The sequence below is a fragment of the Mesoplodon bidens genome (assembly GCF_964165515.1).
Source record: "Mesoplodon bidens genome assembly, chromosome: 1".
NCBI classification, from domain to species: domain Eukaryota; kingdom Metazoa; phylum Chordata; class Mammalia; order Artiodactyla; family Ziphiidae; genus Mesoplodon; species Mesoplodon bidens.
Genome location: NC_138176.1, coordinates 225652765 through 225675975, shown reverse-complemented (window position 1 = coordinate 225675975; position 23211 = coordinate 225652765). Strand labels below are relative to the sequence as shown.

At 34.5% G+C, this 23211-nt stretch overlaps 1 protein-coding gene across 3 annotated transcripts in view; it reads left to right on the top strand.

The window, feature by feature from the left end:
• Window positions 1–23211, top strand: part of LRBA (LPS responsive beige-like anchor protein) — an 808478-nt gene that overhangs the window by 335080 nt on the left and 450187 nt on the right. For all 3 annotated transcript variants that reach the window (XM_081242275.1, XM_081242274.1, XM_081242273.1), the window contains exon 36: window positions 5841–5949. In XM_081242275.1, the coding sequence (XP_081098401.1) occupies window positions 5841–5949 (109 nt within the window). The remainder of the gene's footprint in view (window positions 1–5840; window positions 5950–23211) is intronic.

The following is a 23211-nucleotide window of genomic DNA, read 5'->3' as shown; positions in this document are numbered from 1 at the left end:
TTAGAAGACTTTTACATAACATATTCCAGAAGACTCCCATTTCGATAAAATGACTCATTCTGTTGGTATTTATGGTAGGTGAATGGTATTATGGAAGCATTTACCAAAGATGGCTCAATTGTTTATATATTCAGGGTATGTTTTTGTAATGTTTAAAAGTGTATGGTCATTACTAGCGTTCAGTATGAATCATTATATGGAGAGGTCTGTAGTATCACCAAAGTTAATCACCTGTTAAACAGTTGACTTCTATTACCATAAATTAGTTAAAAACATTTTTTTATAGAGAATATATATATATATTTTCGAGAATATTTTTTTAAATATTAATTTTATTAGCATTTATTTTTGGCTGCGTTGGGTCTTTGTTGCTGCATGTAGGCAAGCGGGGGCTACTCTTCATTGGGGTGTGCCAGCTTCTCATTGCAGTGGCTTCTCTTGTTGCAGAGCATGGGCTCTAGGTGTGCGGCCTTCAGTAGTTGTGGCGTGCAGGCTCTGTAGTTGTGGTGCATGGGCTTAGCTGCTCCACGGCATGTAGGATCCTCCTGGACCAGGGCTCAAACCCGCGTCCTCTGCATTGGCAGGCGGATTCCCAACCACTGCGCCCACCACCAGGGAGGCCCCCAAAAATATTTTTTTATACAAGATGATTCACATGGTATATATTCTTTGGTGTGCCTTTGCTTAACACTTTTAGTGAAATTAACTTTCTTGTGCATAACAGTAGTTGTTTCTTTTTAATGTTTTATTATATGAATATTCCACCATTTATAAAATTCATTTTATTAATGGGCATTTGGGTAGTTGCTGGTGTTTGGCTGTTATAAATAAAGTTGCTGTAAACATTCTGTTAAGTATATTTTGTGATTGTGAGAGTCCTTGTAGTTTCATATCCTTGCCAAATTTTGATACTAGAGCCTTTTTTTTTTAATATAGTGATTCTGGTGGGGTGTAGTATATTTTTTATGGTTTTAATTTGTATCTCCCTGATGATTAGTAATCCTGAACACCTCAACACCTTTTCATGAACTTATTTGCCATTTGGAAATCTTTTGTGAAGTGCTTATTTGTGTATTTGCTTGTTGTTATTTATTGTGATTATTGCCTTTTCTTTATTTCTAAGATTTTCTTATGTATTTCAGATATAATTTCCTTGTTGACTATAAGTATTCCAAATCTCCCTTACTAATGTTTGGCTTTTAATTCTCTTAATGTTGGCTTTCATAAGCATAAATAATTAATTTTATCAATTTTCTTCTTTATGGTATGTGTACTTTATATTTTGTTAAAGAAATCTTTATTTTAACCTAAGTCATGAAGATACTCTCTTATGTAATCTTCTTCTAGAAGTGTTTAGGTCTTGTATATGATCCATTTAGAATTGATCTGTTTGTATGGTTTGAGATAGTAGTCAAGGTTAATTTTGTCCATATGAATGTCAGTTGATGGATGCAGGACCAGTTTTTGAAATACTCCATCTTCCTCTTCTTGCAGTAAATATGGAATCTGGTGGAAAATATAATATATATATTTGTATATTAAATATTTATATAAAAATATATTTCCATATTAAATATCTATACATAACATTTATATAATTATTTATATATTACATCTATATATATATTTGTTTCTGCACATTCTTTTCTGTTTCATTGGTCTGTTCATCTGTCTTTGCTCCAATACCACATTGTCTTAATTACTGTATCTTTATAATAAATCCTAATATTTGATAGTGTAAGTCCTCTATTAGGATTATGATTCTTATGCCTCCTCTTTTCCCCTCTTCAAGAGTGTCTCAGATATTCTTTGTTCTTTACATTTTCCTATAACTTTTAGAATAAAGTTGCCAAATTACACAGAAAGACCTGCTAAGATTGGGATTGGGATTCATTATGATGCCAAAAACTTGGCCTTTGTGCACTGGAACCGAATCGAATCTCAGAGACAGAGTTTTCGGTGAAGTAGAAAAGAATAGCTTTATTGCTTTGCCAGGCAAAGGGGGACACAGTGGGCTCCTGCCCTCGAAAACTGTGTGTCCCAGCCTGGGCAGGGTCACTGATAAGATCAGGGTGTGCGCAGGCCCCTTTAATCTGGTCTCTGGTAATTTCTTGATGAGCTTCTCTGGGTCCTTTAATCTGGCCACTGGTGCTCTTCTCTGGAATGAAGAATGCCGACATCTTCCATTTGTTGGGGGTTTTAGTTCTATAAAGAGCACAAAAGATATTGTTCTATATATCACTTGAGGCAGAACCAGGACCCTGCCCCAAAGCTGCACTATTGTTTTTCGGCAGCTCCTCCCTTGTATCTTCATCCTCTCCCTTCCCTGATTAGCAACTGCTTGAGTCTCCCCTTCGGAACTTAGGGAAGGCCATGGAGGCTGGAGTGTGTTCCGTACAAACAAGGAACGGGGGACACAGGAAGGCGTCTGTACCCAGGAACGCCACAGGGTCCTGCTTGGTTTTTTTTGTTTGTTTCTATTTCATTTATTTCTTCTCTGATCTTTATGATTTCTTTCCTTCTACTAACTTTGGGTTTTGTTTGTTCTTCTTTCTCTAGTTCCTTTAGGTGTAAGTTTAGATTGTTTATCTGAGATTTGTGTTGTTTCTTGAGGTAAGATTGTATTGCTATAAACTTCCCTCTTAGAACTGCTTTTGCTGCATCCCATAGGTTTTGGGTCATTGTATTCTCATTGTCATTCGGTTCTAGGTATTTTTTGATTTCCTGTTTGATTTCTTCAGTGATCTCTTGGTTATTTAGTAGTGTATTGTTTAGCCTCCATGTGTTTGTGTTTTCTATGGTTTTTTCTCTGTAATTTATTTCTAGTCTCCTAGCGTTGTGGTCAGAAAAGATGCTTGATACAATTTTAATTTTCTTAAATTTACCAAAGCTTGATTTGTGACCCAAGATATGATCCATTCTGCAGAATGTTCTGTGTGCACTTGAGAAGAAAATATAATCTGTTTTCGGGTGGAATGTCCTATAAATATCAGTTAAAACTATCTGGTCTATTGTGTCATTTAAAGCTTGTGTTTCCTTATTTTCTGTTTGGATGATCTGTGCATTGCTGTAAGTGAGGTGTTAAAGTCCCCCACTATTATTTTATTACTGTTGATTTCCTCTTTTATAGCTGTTAGCAGTTGCCTTATGTATTGAGGTGCCCCTCTGTTGGGTGCATATATATTTATAATTGTTATATCTTCTTCTTGGATTGATCCCTTGATCATTATGTAGTGTCCTTCCTTGTCTCTTGTAACTTTCTTTATTTGAAAGTCTATTCTATCTGATATGAGTATTGCTACTCCAGCTTTCTTTTGATTTCCATTTGCGTGGAATATCTTTTTCTGTCCCCTCACTTTCAGTCTGTATGTGTCTCTAGGTCTGAAATGTGTCTCTTGTAGACAGCGTACATGTGGGTCTTGTTTTTGTATCCATTCAGCGAGCCTGTGCCTTTTGGTTGGAGCATTTAATCCATTTACATTTAAGGAATTATATGTATGTTCCTGTTACCATTTTCTTAATTGTTTTGGGTTTGTTTTTGTAGGTCATTTTTTTCTCTTGTGTTTCCCACTTAGAAAAGTTCCTTTAACATTTGTTGTAGAGATGGTTTGGTGGTGCTGAATTCTCTTAGCTTTTGCTTGTCTGTAAAGCTTTTGATTTCTCCATCAAATCTGAATGAGATCCTTGTGGGGTAGAGTATTCTTGGTTGTAGGTTCTTCCCTTTCATCACTTTAAATATATTGCGCCACTCCCTTCTGGCTTGCAGAGTTTCTGCTGAGAAATCAGCTGTTAACCTTATGGGAGTTCCCTTGTATGTTATTTGTTGTTTTTCCCTTGTTGCTTTCAGTAATTTTTCTTTGTCTTTAATTTTTGCCAATTTGATTACTGTGTGTCTCAGCATGTTTCTCCTTGGGTTTATCCTGCCTGGGACTCTCTGCACTTCCTGGACTTGGGTGGCTATTTCCTTTCCCATGTTAGGGAAGTTTTCGACTATGACCTCTTCATATATTTTCTCGGGTCCTTTCTCTCTCTCTTCTCATTCCGGGACCCTAAAATGCGAATGTTGTTGCATTTAATGTTGTCCCAGAGGTCTCTTATGCTATCTTCATTTCTTTTCATTCTTTTTTCTTTATTCTGTTCCACAGCAGTGAATTCCACCATTCTGTCTTCCAGGTCACTTATCCATTCTTCTGCCTCAGTGATTCTGCTATTGATTCCTTCTAGTATATTTTTCATTTCATTTATTGTATTGTTCATCTCTGTTTGTTTGTTCTTTAATTCTTCTAGGTCTTTGTTAAACATTTCTTGCATCTTCTCGATCTTTGCCTCCATTCTTTTTCCGAGGTCCTGGATCATCTTCACTATCATTCTGAATTCTTTTTCTGGAAGGTTGCCTATCTCCACTTCATTTAGTTGTTTTTCTGGGGTTTTATCTTGTTCCTTCATCTGGACATGGTCCTCTGCCTTTTCATTTTGTCCATCTTTCTGTGATTGTGGTTTTTGTTCCACAGGCTGCAGGATTGTAGTTCTTCTTGCCTCTGCTGTCTGCCCTTTGATGGATGAGGCTCTTGAAAGTTTACTATCTTGATTTTCTGTGAGTTGGCTTCTGTTTGGTTTTCATTCACTTGGTGTTGTCTCTTATTTTACCTGTTCACTGGTGATTTTTAAAAAAATATTTTATTGGAGTATAGTTGATTTACAATGTTGTGTTAGTTCCTGCTGTACAGCAAAGTGAATCAGTTATACATATACATATATCCACTCTTTTTTAGATTCTTTTCCCATATAGGTCATTACAGACTATTGAGTAGAGTTCCCTGTGTTATATACAGTAGGTACTTATTAGTTATTTATTTTATTATATAGTAGAATGTATATATCACGTTCATTTGTGATTGAATGTTGGACATTGTATTTAATAATGCAGGAAATTGTATTTAAAAGTCTCTAGATGATGATGTTTTCCTGTAGAGAGGATTTCCTTTTGATTTTTGATTAACAGTTAAATTTGGCGCCAATTATGTTAATTTAAGACTGAGCTGATCCAAAGGTGGAATTTTTAAAATCTTTGTGAGAGTTTGCCTTATTTACAGTTTGCCTACTCCTATCTCACAGCCCTTCTAGGTCTTCTTAAAGCCCAGGGTTTTACAATGAGCCTACAGCACTGTTCTCTATGTTTTGTTTTTTTTTTCTTCTCACCATATGAGATTCTGAAAATTTTGTTTAGTTATTTGGCTGCCAGTTAATCTACATGCAAATCCCATAATGTTGTTAGAGGGTCTGTTTTCATGTTTTTGAGAACTGTTTTCTGTTTCCTGGGGTATACTTGGACTCCTTTTGTAAGCCTTGGTAAACTACTAGGATTCCTCTACCCTGACAGGTTATAAAATTCAATTTTTGTCTCCTAGCTCTATAAGACTTTTAACAGCTCTGTTTAGCTTCTCTGTTCCTGCCTGTCAATAGTAAATGTGTCAATGGGAAAGGTCATGCTGAACATCTTCTCTAGGATTCTGGCTGTTTAAATATTGGCTACCTTGGAAACTCTCCAATACCTTAAAAAAGATTAAAAGATAAATTTAATCTAGCATTTTCAGTTGCTTTTCTTGGATAGTTAGTTTGATAAAAGCGAATCTGCTGTTGCCAGAAGGATAACTTTTTGCTGTTATGTTCTTCAATTATTTAGTGTAAAATAATGGTCCTTCATTTGGTATGATGTCAGAAAAGGAGAGTAAATGTTCTTCCCTCTCCCAGGTAGTAAAATACACCACCTTTGAGCAGTGAATAATCATATATGTCATGTGTATACATATATTTATTTGACAATGTTTATCTCTTTATAGGTTGTTTAGCCAAACCATGAAGGATCACCTAGTAAGAGTAGCAAATGAAGCTGAATTTATCCTGAGCAGGCAGCGAGCAGAGGATATTCACAGACATGCGGAATTTGAGGTAGGTTAAACCTAGGAGTGGTGTGAAGGAGGTACCATTTTAAAATGTTAGTCATGGGAAACTATGTAGGTAAAATGGCAGCATGGTCTTAGCAAACATGTATTATCAAAAAATTAAAAATATATTTGTGAGAGAATCATGGGGATTCTAGGCAGATAGTGCAAGACTCTGTAGCCTTGGCTTTGATAATTTTCCAATAAAGTAAATAGTGAAGGATTTTTGCCCTCTCTAGGCAAGACAGAGCTAGTTAACTGGAAATGAAAACCCCTATGGTAGATAAGATCCTTTAGGTTTCTAGAGAGAAGCTGAACAAGTGGCATGAAGTTTCTTTAACCTTGAGGTGGTAGCTGAGGAACTGAGGGAGAATACAGCTTTCTTCTTGGTTCCTCACAGCGGGGACCAAGTGAAAGACCCATCCTGGGCCAGTGCTTGTCTCAGCAGTTGCTTCTGAACATGTGTAACAAACGTGAATTCATAGAGGAAATTAATGGTGTTATAGCTGTATAAATTACAAAAATTCACACTTAAGGTGAACTTAGAAGCATTTGACAGGAACATTTGTTAAAAATTTGGGGAAAAAAATTAAAAAGCACCATCTGGGTTCTTTCTAATATATTAAGAGCAGATAATTCAAATGTTGCTGATATTTCTCTGGTACATTAAAAATGATGAAAACCTCTCCCAGTTCATTTTATACACCCTTCATAGTATGAAAAAAGGTACTGGAAAAATAAAACTGTAGAAGACAAATTTCAGTTAACAATATAGGCACAAAATTCTAACTAAAACTTTAACCAGCATAATCCAACAATGTAATGAAAGAACTATACAATTGACTCTTGAACAACAGAGGTTTGAACTGTGGGGGTCCACTTATCAGCCAGTATTTTTTTTTTTTTTTTTTTTTGTGGTACGTGGGCCTCTCACTGTTGTGGCCTCTCCTGTTGTGGAGCACAGGCTCTGGACGTGCAGGCTTAGCGGGCATGGCTCACGGGCCTAGCCGCTCCGCGGCATGTGGAATCTTCCCAGACCGGGGCACGAACCCGCGTCCCCTGCATCGGCAGGTGTACTCTCAACCACTGCACCACCAGGGAAACCCATCAGCCAGTATATTTTGATAATAAATACTAGAGTACTACAGAGTCAGTGGTTGGTCAGAATTACAGATGTGGAGGAACCTTGGATATGGAAGGCCAACTATAAGTTATATGTGTATTAACCTCCATATTTTTCAAGGGTTAGCTGTATGGTGTGGACCGCTTATAATTTATTTATGGATGCTAAAGATGATTTGATATTAAGATATCTATCTATAAAATAAATTATATCGCCAAATTAAAAATAGGAAAATCATGTGAATATATCAATAAATGTAGAAAAAAGCATATTACAAAGTTTAGTATCCAGCCCTAATGAAACTGAGAAAAAAAATGTATATCAGAAAACAATCTAAATATGATAATGACTATTTACTAAATATTATTTAAAATGTTTAAAGCTGTTTCTATTAAAATCAGGAAAAAAGAGTGATTGGTATCTTCTATTAACATTAACAAAAATTTTTAATGTTTTTGCAAGTGCAAGATATTGTTAATATAATTGGTAGATAAAGAAGATGTAATATTACTTTCAGATTGCTCATGCTATGATCTAGGAAAATCTAAGAGATTCTTGAACATTTTTCTACCAGAATTAATAGGGACTTTAGTAAGATTATTGGATATAAGATAAATATGCAGACAAATTAATAAATTATCTTTTGAGTTGCAAGCAGTAGCCAGCTAAGAATGGAAATCAGAAATGTATACAGTTAGGACAAAAGTACTATTTTGGGTTGAATTCTCTAAGAAATGTACAAACACTATTTGTAACAAAAGTATAAAATCTCATTAACACAATACAAAATGTAAACTGCTAGAGAATCATTCCATGCTGGGTAGTGTAACTTGCTCTGTGTGTATAAGAGAGAGAGACAGCAACAGAGACATAGAATCCTTCTTTTATTTTGAAATAATTTGAGACTTATAGGAGAGTTATGAGTAGTACAAGAACTACTCTTCAACAGTCTCCTAGATTCTGTAGTTGTTAGAAGTTTAACACATTCGCTTCTCTCCTGTTTTTCTTTGTTTTTCTGAATTTGAGAGTAAGTTGAAGCCATGATACCCTTTTACCCCTAATTACTTCAGTGAGAATTTCCTATGCCATTCTCTGTTTTAATCTTGTACAGTTATCAAATCAGAAAATTAACACTGGTACAATGCTATTATTTAAATATAGACCTTATTCATATTTTTTCAAATGTCTTCATAATGTTCTTTATAGTCAAAAAGAGAAAATATTACTGCCCCCAAAGATGTCAGTTTTTCTCAAATTAATATGTAAATTCAATACAGTAACATTAGCATATCATTCCATTAGAATAACAGTGGAGTATTTGAAATTTAATTATACCTTTAAAAATATCTAAATATCAAAATCTTCCACAAAATATTTTTGGATATGCAAATATCCAGTTAATGTGGGAAAAGAAATGCATTAGTGTAGCCCTAAGATTGATGAAATAAAAATATTGAGGATGTACTTGATTTCCCAGGTAAACAATACTAATTAAAACAATACTATAAAGACATTATATATAAAAAATCTTCCAGATAGAGTAAGGATATAGGATGAAAGATGACATAGTAAGTATTTTAGAAACAGTTTTGGAAAACTGTAAAAGTGGCACTGAGGCATATGGGAGAATTTCTAAACCAAGACAGGACACTTAGAAAGTATAGAAAGTAAGCGTCTGTTAATACATACAATATTAAGCTGAGGAAACATACCATCAACAACATGGAAAGACATAATGGAACATGGAAAGACTAATAAATTAATATGTTTACTATATTAATAATTCTCATGAAATAACTGAAAAATTGACCCAACAGGCAAATATTCAGAGGACAGGAATAGGGATTTCACAGAATATAAGTTACCAGTAACATTTAGAATGGTACTCAAATGATTGAATATTTACACAAATATTTAGGGAAATGTAAATTAGAGAAATCATGATATAACTTCTCTGTTCTCAGGTTGAGAGAAAGAAAGAGTGATAGCTAGTACGGTTGAGGGAGATAGGGGAGATGAGATGGGCAATGGTATTCTCTTACATTTTTAGTGGAAATGTACATTTTTGTGTTATGGGAAGGCATTATGTTCATATGTATTTTAATAATAATTATATAGGCATGTGCACACACACCCATTTACTCAATAACCCTATTCTGTGAATATATCTTTAAGAAAAAGTAATAGTATATAAGCATAGATATGTAAACCTGCTTATTGCAGTGTTGTATGTAAATTTAAGAAAATAAAAACAATGGAAAAACAAGGAAATGTTTCTTTAACAAAAGAACCATCATTTTCACAATGAACAGGATGTTAATAAATTATCAAAAAAATGAAGAGGTTGATGGCTTGATTTTTTTTCAATAAGAGCTTTTTTCATATCTTTTTTTTAAATTGCATACTTTAATCCACAACCTGCTATGAAAGTTGAAGGTATTAGTCCTCTCATAATTCTTTTTCATTTTTGTCTCTTCAACTTCTAATTTTTAAAGTTATATTTTATTTTTCATATTGTCTAAATATGTAACACTCATTTATTTTAACCACAATTCTGATAGTACTTGAGTGTTTGTGATATATTTAAGTGAATTCATTACCCCACCCCCTCTTTTATTAGTCATAATAATTTCTTGATTTCCCCCAAGTTTTTCCTGTGCACTCAATTCTTTTTTTTTTTCCCAGAAAGAAAAGTGGAGAAACATTTATTTTACCATTTATTATGCTCTGTTTAAATTTGACTGAAAAAAATATACATACAGAAATGTGCACATATCAGTAGTGTGCAGTTCAATGAATTTTCACAAACTGACCACACCTGGGTAATCAGTCCTCAGATTAAGAAATAAAGTATTACCAGCAATTTAGAGCCCCCTTATAGTCTATAACCTTTTAAGGACCACTACTATCCTGTCTTCCAACACCATAAATGAATTTGTATTTTATATAAATGTAATAATACAATATACATTCTTTTGTGCCATCATTTTTTCACTCAGCATTGAGTTTTATGTTATTATGTTATGCTATTAGATTGTTCCCTCTTATTCCTATAGTATTCCACTGTGTGCATATTGACTCAGTTCTTAATTGGCTAGGTTTCATCTCCTCGCCTCCCCCCAACAAAGGGTTCATGTGTGCTGTAAATTTAAAATTCTTTCACGTTTAAGAATATTTGCCAGCTGTCATTATATCTGAATGACATCCTGATGGATTGAATATTCCTGGCTAACCCTTGCATTCCTTTAGAACTTTATAGACATTGCTTCATTGTATTTTGGCTTTGAACGTTGCTTTCAGAGAAGTTTGAGGCCAGCCTGATATTTTCCCTTAGTTGATGATTTGTTTGTTTTCTGTCTGAGCTATTTGTCCATGGAGTTGATTTCTTAACAGGAATATGACTTAGTATTGAGCATTATTTATCAAAAGTTCCTGGAACATAGTTTTTTTGTTATAATCTGCAAATTCAGATTTTTCCTTCAGTTCTTAGTAATTTCTATAAATTAAATTGTGAACTATCTTTTGCATTTTATTTTCTTTTTCTTTACTTAATGATGCATAAATCTATGTTAGATATGTCTGTCTTTCATATCTATTAGTTATTTCTTAATTGCTTTACTTTCTTTGATCTCCAGCCATGAGTAAAGTTTTTAATGTTTTATTTTCTCTGTCTGTGGTTTGCCTATAATGATTGTTTTGTTCTTCATTTTGTTTATTTAGATCTTCAGCCTCTCTACCTTTTTCTCTTATCTTGACTTTTATTTTATTTTTTTGAGTTATATTTTTATGTTGTTTTTTAGAAGAAAATAATCATGAGGAATTTCATTTTTTGTTATATATTCTTTGTCTTTTGTATAGAATCTTCCAGTTTTATTTAAATATTTTATTTGTTTTTTATTTATTCATTGATTGGCAATTTATGTTTGCATAACTACTGTTTGGCTTAGACAGACAGAGAATATCTTGGTGACTCCTTCCCTTCTCACGGTCTCTAAAGCTAAAGCTAATTTTTTCTGTCACTGAGCTACACTTTGATGTTTGAAATTTGATTTTTGCCCAGTTTTGTTTGCCTATCATGAAGAGAGGGAGAGAGATCTTCGACATAGGTGAGGAGGCCTTCGTAGCACACCTAAGTCTTGCTTTCTTTTACAAGATTTCGTTAAGTATTTTCTACCAAGTTCATTCCGTCTTATTAGAAACTATGGACAATTCTCATCAGGGAAAAATGTGCTTAGGCTGTGAATCATTATCCGTCATTTCAGAGAGTACTCTGGAGGCTACTGCCCTGGGAAGTCAGCCCTATTTTTCACTTCCTTGTTTCACCAATATTTGCACTGTACGTTTTTCTAGCATCTTCAATAAGAGGAAACAAGAGATAACAATAGTTACTCGGTTTGTGTCTCTCCATATATGAAGGCATTAAGAAAAATTATCACAATGTTGTTAGTTTACCAACATTGCTTCGGGGACATGGTTAGGAACTGAGCTTACTGCAACCTTGGTTCTAATTCCAGTATGTTTAATTTCCCCAAGGGAACCAATTTTTTAATGTTTGGTAGTTTATGTTATGTTTCTTTTATTTTGGTTATTTTTGTTAGGGTTTTTTTGGTTGTTCAATGTTTTTGTTTTTGCTAATTTGTTTAGGATTTGAAGGAAGAAAAAACTTTTAAAATTGCCATTTCAGCCTAATATCCTAATCTGGAATGTATTCCTTAGTGTCCTTTCTAATTGGTTATGGAGAAGTTCCTTTGTAACTCTGGGTTGAGATTGCAGTTCATTCTTTTAAGTTTTAGTGATCATGGTGCTGGTGATATATGTGTTCTTACGTGAATGAATGTGAGAGAATGAGGAAGGAGAAAGCAGGTGGAATTGAAAAGAGGAAAAATACTCCTAAAACACTGTGCAATACAAGAAATTAAATTGATCTGACCCAAATGGTACATACATTTGCAATTTAGATAAGGGATAATAGTGACAATTGCAGCTTATATTTCATGAGTCCTTATGTTGGCTCAGAAACTGTCATGGGTGCTTTGTAAGTTTTAACTAATTTAATTCTTTTTTTTAATGTATTTTATTGAAGCATAGTTGGTTTACAATGTTGTGTTAATTTCTGCTGTACAGTAAAGTGATTCAGTGATACATACATATATATATATATATATATATATATATATATATATATATACACATCTTTTTTTTGTTGTTGTTAGTTTCTGCTTTATAACAAAGTGAATCAGTTATACATATACATCTGTTCCCATATCCCTTCCCTCTTGCGTCTCCCTGCCTCCCACCCTCCCTATCCCACCCCCCCAGGCGGTCACAAAGCACCAATCTGATCTCCCTGTGCTATGCGGCTGCTTCCCACTAGCTATCTACCTTACGTTTGGTAGCGTATATATGTCCAAGCCTCTCTCTCGCTTTGTCACAGCTTCCCCTTCCCCCTCCCCATATCCTCAAGTCCATTCTCAAGTAGGTCTGTGTCTTTATTCCTGTTTTACCCCTAGGTTCTTCATGATGATTTTTTTTTCTTAAATTCCATATATATGTGTTAGCATAAGGTATTTGTCTTTCTCTTTCTGACTTACTTCACTCTGTATGGCAGACTCTAGGTCTATCCACCTCATTACAAATAGCTCAATTTTGTTTCTTTTTATGGCTGAGTAATATCCCGTTGTATATACATGCCACACCTTCTTTATCCATTCATTGGATGATGGACACTTAGGTTGTTTCCATCTCTGGGCTATTGTAAATAGGGCTGCAATGAACATTTTGGTACATGACTCTTTTTTTTTTTTTTTTTTGCGGTACGCGGGCCTCTCACTGTTGTGGCTTCTCCCGTTGCGGAGCACAGGCTCCGGACGCTCAGGCCCAGCGGCCATGGCTCACGGGCCCAGCCACTCCTCCGCGGCATATGAAATCCCCCCAGACCGGGGCACAAACCTGTATCCCCTGCATCGGCAGGCGGACTCCCAACCACTGCGCCAGCAGGGAGGCCCCATGACTCTTTTTGAATTATGGTTTTCTCAGGGTATATGCCCAGTAGTGAGATTGCTGGGTCATATGGTAGTTCTATTTGTAGTTTTTTAAGGAACCTCCATACTGTTCCCCATAGTGGCTGTACCAATTCACATTCCCACCAGCAGTGCAAGAGTGTTCCCTTTTCTCCACACCCTCTCCAGCATTTATTGTTTCTAGATTTTTTGATGATGGCCATTCTGACTGGTGTGAGATGATATCTCATTGTAGTTTTAATTTGCATTTCTCTAATGATTAATGATGTTGAGCATTCTTTCATGTGTTTGTTGGCAGTCTGTGTATCTTCTTTGGAGAAATGTCTATTTAGGTCTTCTGCCCATTTTTGGATTGGGTTGTTTGTTTTTTTGTTATTGAGCTACATGAGTGGCTTATAAATTTTGGAGATTAATCCTCTGTCAGTTGCTTCATTTGCAAATATTTTCTCCCATTCTGAGGGTTGTCTTTTCATCTTGTTTATGGTTTCCTTTGCTGTGCAAAAGGTTTTAAGTTTCATTAGGTCCCATGTGTTTATTTTTGATTTCATTTCCATTTCTCTAGGAGGTGGGTCAAAAAGGATCTTGCTGTGATTTATGTCATAGAGTGTTCTGCCTATGTTTTCCTCTAAGAGTTTGATAGTGTCTGGCCTTACATTTAGGTCTTTAATCCATTTAGAGTTTATTTTTCTGTATGGTGTTAGGAAGTTTTCTAATTTCATTCTTTTACATGTAGCTGTCTAGTTTTCCCAGCACCACTTATTGAAGACGCTGTTCTTTCTCCATTGTGCATTCCTGCCTCCTGTATCAAAGATAAGGTGACCATATGTGCGTGGGTTTATCTCTGGGCTTTCTATCCTGTTCCATTGATTTATCTTTCTGTTTTTGTGCCAGTACCATACTCTCTTGATTACTCTAGCTTTGTAGTATAGTCTGAAGTCAGGGAGCCTGATTCCTCCAGCTCCGTTTTTCATTCTCAAGATTGCTTTGGCTGTTCGGGGTCTTTTGTGTTTCCATAAAAATTGTGAAATTTTTGGTCTAGTTCTGTGAAAAATGCCAGTGGTAGTTTGATAGGGATTGCACTGAATCTGTAGATTGCTTTGGGTAGTAGAGTCATTTTCACAAAGTTGATTCTTCCAATCCAAGGACATGGTATATCTCTCCATCTATTTGTATCAGCTTTAATTTCTTTCATCAGTGTCTTATAGTTTTCTGCATACAGGTCTTTTGTCTCCTTAGGTAGGTTTATTCCTAGCTATTTTATTCTTTTTGTTGCATTGGTAAATGGGAGTGTTTTCTTGATTTCACTTTCAGATTTTTCATCATTAGTGTATAGGAATGCCAGAGATTTCTGTGCATTAATTTTATATCCTGCTACTTTACCGAATTCATTGATTAGCTCTAGTAGTTTTCTGGTAGCATCTTCAGGATTCTCTCTATATAGTATCATGTCATCTGCAAACAGTGACAGCTTTACTTCTTTTCCGATTTGGATTCCTTTTATTTCATTTTCTTCTCTGATTGCTGTGGCTAAAACTTCCAAAACTAAGTTGAATAAGAGTGGTGAGAGTGGGCAGCCTTGTCTTGTTCCTGATCTTAGTGGAAATGCTTTCAGTTTTTCACCATTGAGGATGATGTTGGCTGTGGGTTTGTCATATATGGCCTTTATTATGTTGAGGAAAGTTCCCTCTATGCCTACTTTCTGCAGGGTGTTTATCATAAATGGTTGTTGAATTTTGTCGAAAGCTTTCTCTGCATCAATTAAGATGATCATATGGTTTTTCTCCTTCAATTTGTTAATATGGTGTATCACGATTGATTTGCATATATTGAAGAATCCTTGCATTCCTGGAATTAACTGCACTTGATCATGGTGTATGATCCTTTTTATGTGCTGTTGGATTCTGTTTGCTAGTATCTTGTTGAGGATTTTTGCATCTATGTTCATCAGTGATATTGGCCTGTAGTTTTCTTTCTTTGTGACATCCTTGTCTGGTTTTGGTATCAAGGTGATGGTGGCCTCGTAGAATGAGTTTGGGAGTGTTCCTCCCTCTGCTATATTTTGGAAGAGTTTGAGAAGGATAGGTGTTAGCTCTTCTCTAAATGCTTGATAGAATTCGCCTGTGAAGCCATCTGGTCCTGGACTTTTGTTTGTTGGAAGATTTTTAATCACAGTTTCAATTTCAGTGCTTGTGATTGGTCTGTTCATATTTTTTATTTCTTCCTGATTCAGTCTTGGCAGGTTGTGCATTCCTAAGAATTTGTCCATTTCTTCCACGTTGTCCATTTTATTGGCATAGAGTTGCTTGTAGTAATCTCTCATTAACTAATTTAATTCTTACAATAAGCCTCTGAAGTAGTACTGTTATTATCTCTCATTTTATAAATGAGAAAACGGCATAAAGAGGAAATAACCCAGAATTACAACTGGAATCCAGATGTAGGCAGTTTATCTCTTAATCACTGATCTGTGTATTTGTTTCACATTTCATTAGATTTCCATAGAATATGTGAATAGGATTTAATCCTGGCATACACAACAGCTGTATTCTAAGCTAATTTAATTTTACACTTTCTACTACAGTTTTTCATTTTAATCTTTATAATCTTGCTATGATATTTCTGATATTTATAGTAATATTCTAAAGCATGATTATAAAATATCTAAATAGAAACAAATATTTATGAACCGATTTTATTGTTACTTGAATTTTAGTGGAGAAAATGTATTTGACTGTTTCACATGAGAGTCAATTTTAAGAGAGCAAGCATATTTTTAATATTTTCTAGTTTTTATTTTCATGGAAGTAGAATTCCCTTTATTTATACCACAGAACCCCAATTGATTGAGGCATGTTCATGTTTAATATATTTCTAACTACATTGGTCTTAAATCTTAAATAATACTCTACAAGATGAAACATATTTTTTCCTAGACAGCTTATATTCTAAAGGTTATCTATATTCAGCCTTGAATTCATTTTGTGCATTCTTAAATAATATATTTGAACTTTAGCTACTGCTAGTTACTTCCTACTGCAAAAAGAGATGTTGTCATGTATTTAATATACCATTTGTGGTTGTAAAGTAGCTGACTTGTTTCATTTATTATCAAGGGATGGATGACAGTGTAGATCTGAAATGCACATCTCTTTAGTTCATTACATGATTATCACTGGTGTGGGATATCCTTGACATCTGCTTTTGATTTATGTAGATAGTCCTTGAATGTCATGACATCATTGATTGGGTGCACATCTTAACTTTATTATTTTATCCTACAGCTGTAAACAGAATGTTTATTAAAAAACTGTTGTGCAAAACACTGTACCCTGTCTTGTAGTGTATGTGTGGGTGTACACAATTCATGACAATCTTTTGTTAAAAAGTTGTCTATCAAAGTTTAGTTTATTTCAGCTGATGTGTTATATCTGTAAAACGTGATCAAGATTATCATTTAATAGCTTTATTTTTAGGAATCTGTGTAAGTTAAGGTCCATTTCAGTAAGAATGTCTTAATGCCCTTTTGTCTGACGTTGCTTTGAATTTTATCTATTATACAGTACAACTCAATTCTTATTAGCTTCAATGGAATGGTAAAGTAGGTGGCCAGTCAGCTTAGTTGAAGTAATAAAAACAGTTGTTTTTATGAAGTAAAGTGGCATGAAAGCACTTGATTAATTATTAATATAGCAATCTATAGATTTTTCTTTTAGTTGAAGGATTTCAAATATTTTTTCATATTAGCAAACAAAACATTTTTCAATAAAGTAGGGATTTTTTTTTGCCATTTAAGTACTTTTGCATTTTCTAAAATATATTTTATTTGTTTATTTTTGGCTGCATTGGGTCTTCCTTGCTGCACATGGGCTTTCTCTAGTTGCGACAGGCAGTGGCTACTCTTTGTTGTGGTGTGCGGGCTTCTCATTGCAGTGGCTTCTCTTGTTGCAGAACACGGGATCAAGGCATGCAGGCTTCAGTAGTTGTGGCTCATGGGCTCTAGTGTGCAGGCTCATTAGTTGTGGTGCACGGGATTATTTGCTCCGCAGCATGTGGGATGTTCCCAGACCAGGGATTGAACCCATATCCCCTGCATTGGCAGGCGGATTCTTAACCACTGTGCACCAGGGAAGTCCCACTTTTGCATTTTTTAATATTAGTGAACACTTATATGACAGCACTTATTTATGTAGGCTGTTAACAAGCAAAAAAAATTCTTTATATCTACTCTTTGATGTAAATATTATTATCATTATCTTGGTTTTAGAGGTAAGGAAATGTGAAGCACAGAGAGGTTAAATGATTTGTTCTAGGTCTTATAGCTAATACATGGTGAAGCTGGGATTCAAGGTCAAGTCAAGCAGTCTGATACAAAGTTAGGACCAACTAACTTTTTTTTTTTTTACATCTTTATTGGAGTATAATTGCTTTACAATGTTGTGTTAGTTTCTGCTGTACAACAAAGTGAATCAGCTATCTGTATACATATATCTCCATATCCCATCCCTTTTGAGCCTCCCTCCCACCCTCCCTATCCCACCACTCTAGGTCATCACAAAACATCGAGCTGATCTCCCTGTGTTACACAGCAACTTCCCACTAGTTATTTATTTTACATTTGGAAGTGTGTATATGTCAGTGCTACTCACTCACTTCGTCCCAGCGTTCCCTCCCTTCTCTGTGTCCTCAAGTACCTTCTCTGTGTCTGCGTCTTTATTCCTGCCCTGCCGCTAGGTTCATGAGTACCGTTTTTATAGATTCCCTATATATGCGTTAGCATATGGTATTTGTTTTTCTCTTTCTGACTTACTTCACTCTGTATGACAGAATCTAAGTCCATCAACCTCATTACAAATAACTCAATTTCGTTCCTTTTTATGGCTGAGTAATATTCCATTGTGTATATGTGCCACATCTTCTTTATCCATTATTCTGTCGATGCACGTTTAGGTTGCTTCCATGTCCTGGCTTTTGTAAATAGTGCTGAAATGAACATTGTTGTACATGTACCTTTTTGAATTATGGTTTTCTCATGGTATATGCCCAGTAGTGGGATTGCTGGGTCATATGGTAGTTCTATTTTTAGGTTTTTAAGGAACCTCCATACTGTTCTCCATAGTGGCTGTATCAATTTACATTCCCACCCACAGTACAGGAGTGTTCTGTTTTCTCCACACCCTCTCCAGCATTTACTGTTTATAGATTTTTTGATGATGGCCATTCTGACCGGTGTCAGGTGATAACCTCATTGTGGTTTTGATTTGCATCTCACTAATGATTCGTGACGTTGACCATCTTTTCATGTGTTTGTTAGCAATCTCTACGTCTTCTTTGGAGAATGTCTATTTAGGTCTTCTGCACAATTCTGGATTGGGTTGTTTGTTTTTTTGATATTGAGCTGCTTGTATATTTTGGAGATTAATCCTTTGTTAGTTGCTTCACTTGCAAATATTTTCTCCCATTCTGAGGGTTGTCTTTTGGTCTTGTTTATGGTTTCCTTTGCTGTGCAAAAGCTTTGAAGTTTCATTAGGTCCCATTTGTTTATTTTTGTTTTTATTTCCATTTCTCTAGGAGGTGAGTCCAAAAGGATCTTGCTGTGATTTATGTCATAGAGTGTTCTGCCTATGTTTTCCTCTAAGAGTTTGATAGTGTCTGGCCTTACATTTAGGTCTTTAATCCACTTAGAGTTTATTTTTCTGTATGGTGTTAGGAAGTTTTCTAATTTCATTCTTTTACATGTAGCTGTCTAGTTTCCCTAGCACCACTTATTGAAGAGGCTGTCTTTTCTCCATTGTATATTCTTGCCTCCTTTGTCAAAGATAACGTGACCATATGTGCGTGGGTTTATCTCTGGGCTTTCTTTCCTGTTCCATTGATCTATATTTCTCTTTTTGTGCCAGTACCATACTGTCTTGATTATTGTAGTTTTGTAGTATAGTTTGAAGTCAGGCGGCCTGATTCTTCCAGCTCCGTTTTTCTTTATCAAGATTGCTTTGTATATTCGGGGTCTTTTTTGTTTCCATACAAACTGTAAAATTTCTTGTCCTAGTTCGGTGAAAAATGCCATTGGTAATTTGATAGGGATTGCATTGAATCTGTAGATTGCTTTGGGTAGTATAGTCATTTCCACAATGTTGATTCTTCCAATCCAAGAACATGGTGTACCTCTCCATCTGTTTGTATCATCTTTGATTTCTTTCATCAGTGTCTTATGGTTTTCTGCATGCAGGTCTTTTGCCTCCGTAGGTAGGTTTATTCCTAGGTATTTTATGCTTTTGGTTGCAGTGGTGAATGGGAGTATTTCCTTAATTTCTTTCTCATCTTTCATTGTTAGTGTATAGGAATGCAAGAGAATTTTGTGCATTACTTTTGTATCCTGCTACTTTTCCAAATTCATTGATTAACTCTAGTAGTTTTTTGGTAGCACCTTTAGCATTTTCTATGTGTAGTATCATGTCATCTGCAAACAGTGACTGTTTTACTTCTTGTTTTCCAATTTATATTCCTTTTCTTTTTCTTCTCTGATTGCCATGGCTGAAACTTCCAAAACTGTGTTGCATATTAGTGGTGAGAGTGGGCACCCTTGTCTTGTTCCTGATCTTAGAGGAAATGCTTTCAGCTTTTCACCATTGAGAATGATGTTGGCTGTGGGTTTGTCATATATGGCCTTTAGTATGTTGAAGAAAGTTCCCTCTATGCCTACTTTCTGGAGAGTTTTTGATCATAAATGGGTGTTGAATTTTGTCGAAAGCTTTTTCTGCATCTATTGAGATTATCATATGGTTTTTATTTTTCAATTTGTTAATATGGTGCTTCACATTGAATAATTTGTGTTTATTGAAGCATCCTTATATTCTTGGGATAAACCCCACTTGATCATGGTGTTGATCCTTTTAATGTGCTGCTGGATTCTGTTTGCTAGTATTCTGTTGAGGAGCTTTGCATCTATGTTAATCAGTGATATTGGCCTGTAGTTTTCTTTTTTTGTAACATCTCTGTCTGGTTTCGATATCAGGGTGATGGTGGCCTCGTAGAATGAGTTTGGGAATGTTCCTCCCTCTGCTAGATTTTGAAAGAGTTTGAGAAGGTTAGGTGTTAGCTCTCCTCTAACCATTTGATAGAATTTGCCTGTGAAGCCATCTGGTCCTGGGCTTTTGTTTGTTGGAAGATTTTTAATCACAGTTTCAATTTCAGTGCTTGTGATTGGTGTGTTTATATTTTCTATTTCTTCCTGGTTCAGTCTTGGAAGGTTGTGCTTCTCTAAGAATTTGTCCATTTCTTCCAGGTTGCCCATTTTTCTGGCATGTAGTTGCTTGTAGTAGTCTCTCATGATCCTTTGTATTTCTGTGGTGTCAATTGTTACTTCTCCTTTTTCATTTCTAATTCTGTAGATTTGAATCTTCTCCCTTTTTCCCTGATGGGTTGGGCTCATGCTGTATCAATTTTGTTTATCTTCTCAAAGAACCAGGTTTTAGTTTTATTGATCTTTACTATAGTTTCCTTCATTTCTTTTTTATTTTTTTCTGATCTGACCTCTATGAGTTGTTTCCTTCTGCGAACTTCATGATTTTTTTTTTGTTCTTCTTTGTCTAATTGCTTTAAGCGTAAGGTTAGGTTGTTTATTTGAGATTTTTCTTGTTTCTTGAGGTAGAATTGTATTGCTGTAAACTTTCCTCTAAGAACTGCTTTTGCTGCGTTCCATAGGTTTTGGGTTATCATGTTTTCATTGTAATTTGGTTCTAGGTATTTTTTGATTTCCTCTTTGATTTCTTCAGTGATCTCTTGGTTGTTTAGTAGTGTATTTTTTAGCCTCCATGTGTTTGTATTTTTATAGTTTTTTTCCTATAACTGATATCTAGTCTCCTAGCTTGTGGTCGGAAAAGATGCTTGAGAGGATTTCAACTTTCTTAAATTTACTGAGGCTTGATTTGTGGCCCAAATGTGATCTATTCTATCCTGCAGAGTGTTCTGTGTGTGCTTGAGAAGAAAGTGTATTCTGTTGTTTTTGGATGGAATGTCCTATAAATATCAGTTAAGTCCATCTGGTGTAATGTGTTAATTAAATCTTGTGTTTCCTTATTTATTTTCTGTTTGAATGATCTGTCCATTGGTGTAAGTGTGGTGTTTAAGTCCCCTACTATTATTGTATTACTGTCGATTTCCCCTTTTATGGCTGTTACCATTTGCCTTATGTATTGAGGTGCTCCTGTGCCACCTAACCTTGTTTTGTTAGGCTATTTGTATACTAAGTGGGTTAACACACATTTTCTCTTTTCAAAATCACAAGAGATCTGTGCAAGTATATAAGATAGATTGAGAGAATTTGATTTGGCCTTGGTCACATAGCTAGAAAATTGATAATTTTGAGCCAGAACTCAGGTCTCCTAACAGTAACCCAATGTAGTCTCTGTCTTCATATCCTCCGTTGACCCCAGGGTATTACATGAAGTATTTTGCTTTTGAGAAAATATATTATTCAACATACGTTTGACAGTTCTGAAGGAATGTGAAGCAGATTAAGAAATGTAATATTAGAGACTTGACCAATTTTAGGGTTATGATGAATTATCCAGCTTACCTCTTTAATATTGGCATTTTTGGTGATTGATGGTCATTTGCTTTCCTTTAGTTAAAATAAGTGTTTAGTTTCCTAATTATAGAATTATAATTAGGAAATACATATTTAATACAATTAGGAATACATACATATATGATATGTATTTATTATAGAAAGTTTAGAAAATAAAGAAAAATATAAATCAAAAGCATTCATTGTTTAACTTTAACAATGGTTTATGTCTATTTGTTTTTAATTTAACTTTAACTTGAAATAATTATAGAATATAAGAAGTCGCAAAAGTAGTACAAAGGTCTCATGTATCCTACTGTCTTTTAAAAATACACATATACTCATTTACTCATTCACTGTAAGTACCCCCTTACCAAATTAGAATCATAAAAATGCTTTTAAAAAGAAGGGAATACAAATAGGTCGCATGTCATTTTTCGTAGAAGAATGCATAGTATACACATTTTTGCACCTTGTTTTGTGTGTGTGTGTCTGTGTATTAGTATATACTGAGCTTCCTCATTTTTTGGTTGCTTTATATAGTATTCCATTGTATTTTTGTATGTTTCTATATATATAATTATTATTGTAGTGCCAGACTTGTATTATTAGACATTTAAGGTCTTTACATTCTTGTCATATTATTAAAAGTGCTGCAGTTTATAATTTTGTACTCTGCATTTTTTCGTTATGTATTTCTGTAGGTGGCTACTGAATTTTTCTGTTTTATTTTCATTATCTTTAAGATTATTATATAGTTTTATTATGGAATGTGTAGAAATTATCCTGTATGTTAATAATTTTTTTAGGTTCTCTAATAGCAATAAATCCTACCAGGTTGAATATTTTAAAAAACATAACCAATTCTAACATTTTAAAGGAGTTTTATAATTATTTACAAGTGATGTTGATTTCCTTTTTTGTAAATTAGTATTGTCAAAAAATAAAATATATGTATTAGCTTTTTTTTTATCTTTCAGAGAGTCAAATGTTGGACTTATTTATTTATTGATGGGTTAATTGTTTTCTAATTCTCTTGCATGTTTTGGCAAATATATTTTTTACCTCCTCTTGCATTCTTTTTTTTCTTGTTTATTTGAAAGCATACTTTTATTCCTTTCTAAGTAATGAGAACAAAAACAATAATATTATTCTGAGGACAGCAGTGGTGTCATCCTATTGTTTATTACATGACATACTCATTTTTCTTAGTTTGTATACTTTTAGTATACTTTTTAATCTGGTAGTTATTTAATAGTCAAGGGATTTGTCCTTTATTGTTTGTTCAAATTTTGTTTTTTTATTGCATTATAAGCAGATAGTATGGTATGTGGAATTACTACCTTTGAAATTTATTGAGGATTTCTAATTGGCCTAATTTGATATTGAGCTTATATTTACAGTCTTTTTTCTGTGATAAAGAAACAAAAAACCTAAAGCACACAACACTCTGATCTATAGTCATAAGAAAATTTCCAGTAGGAATTTTTAAAGACTCAGATAAATGATTATCAGTCCTATTTGAAAAGATAAATATGTATACTAGGTTGTTTTGCTTGA